This window comes from Egretta garzetta, unplaced genomic scaffold (assembly GCF_000687185.1).
Source record: "Egretta garzetta isolate BGI_Z169 unplaced genomic scaffold, ASM68718v1 scaffold39, whole genome shotgun sequence".
Taxonomy (NCBI): domain Eukaryota; kingdom Metazoa; phylum Chordata; class Aves; order Pelecaniformes; family Ardeidae; genus Egretta; species Egretta garzetta.
The window spans coordinates 1,192,811-1,193,626 of NW_009260945.1; the positions used below are offsets into that span (position 1 = coordinate 1,192,811).

The following is an 816-nucleotide window of genomic DNA, read 5'->3' on the forward strand; positions in this document are numbered from 1 at the left end:
CTGTTGATCAGCGCCTCCACCGCGTCCTCGGGGCTGAAGCCCAGCGCCTCCGGGTTGAGCTGCTGCGGGTAGCCCGTCATCCAGTAGTAGTCTTCCAGGTGGGTCTTCTGGTCGGTGCCGGAGCCGGGGCTGGGCGCCGAGAAGCTGGGGGACGGGGGCACCGAGCTGCAGGGCGTGCTCATCGGGGTGGAAGAGAGCGATCCCCCGGCGATCAAGCGGCCGCACTGGCTGATAATGCGATCGGTCTCCACCGGCTCCTTTTTCACTTCAAACTTCATCAGATCGAAGTCATTAACATATTCCATGGCCAGGGGACTGGTGGGCAGGTCGGAGCTGCTCATTGCCAGTTCTGATGCCATCCTTTTGCTGCTGACAGTCCTCCAGAAAGGGTGCGCTCCGGGAGCGAGGGGACTGCTCTGAGTTGCCACCGGGTGAGCCAGCTTGATTTTTGGCGAGCTCCGCTCCGCTCTCTCCTGCCTCTGCCTCTCGCCACGGCCCCTGGCAGCCTCCGCTCCAATTCGCCCCGGCTGCGCTCGCTCCCGCTCCGCGTTATCCTTTGCAGAGTCTCCGCTGCCGCTGATGCATCAGAGCGAGGGGCTCTTGCTATTCGCCTTTTGCATAAAGGTTTTTTTTTTTTTTTTTTTTCCCTCCTCTCTCCCTCCCTTCTCTCTCCTCTCTCTCGCTCTCTCTTTTGCAGCTCGCAAACTGCAGCTGGAAGTGTTAGCTGGTGTTGCTGCGAGTAAATTTGTTGTTGTTGTTGTTGTTGTTGTTGTTTTGTTTTGTTATTTTTAACACTTCATGGTGCCTTTCCTCTGG

General features: G+C 57.8%; 1 protein-coding gene across 1 annotated transcript in view; it reads right to left on the reverse strand.

Annotated features, from left to right (window-relative positions):
- The window catches only part of MAF (MAF bZIP transcription factor), a 1,175-nt gene extending 798 nt beyond the window's left edge, over positions 1-377 (reverse strand). The window contains exon 1 of the mRNA XM_009647197.2: positions 2-377. Within this exon, the coding sequence (XP_009645492.1) occupies positions 2-359 (358 nt within the window). The 5' untranslated portion in view covers positions 360-377. The remainder of the gene's footprint in view (position 1) is intronic.
- Positions 378-816: the final 439 nt, after the last annotated feature.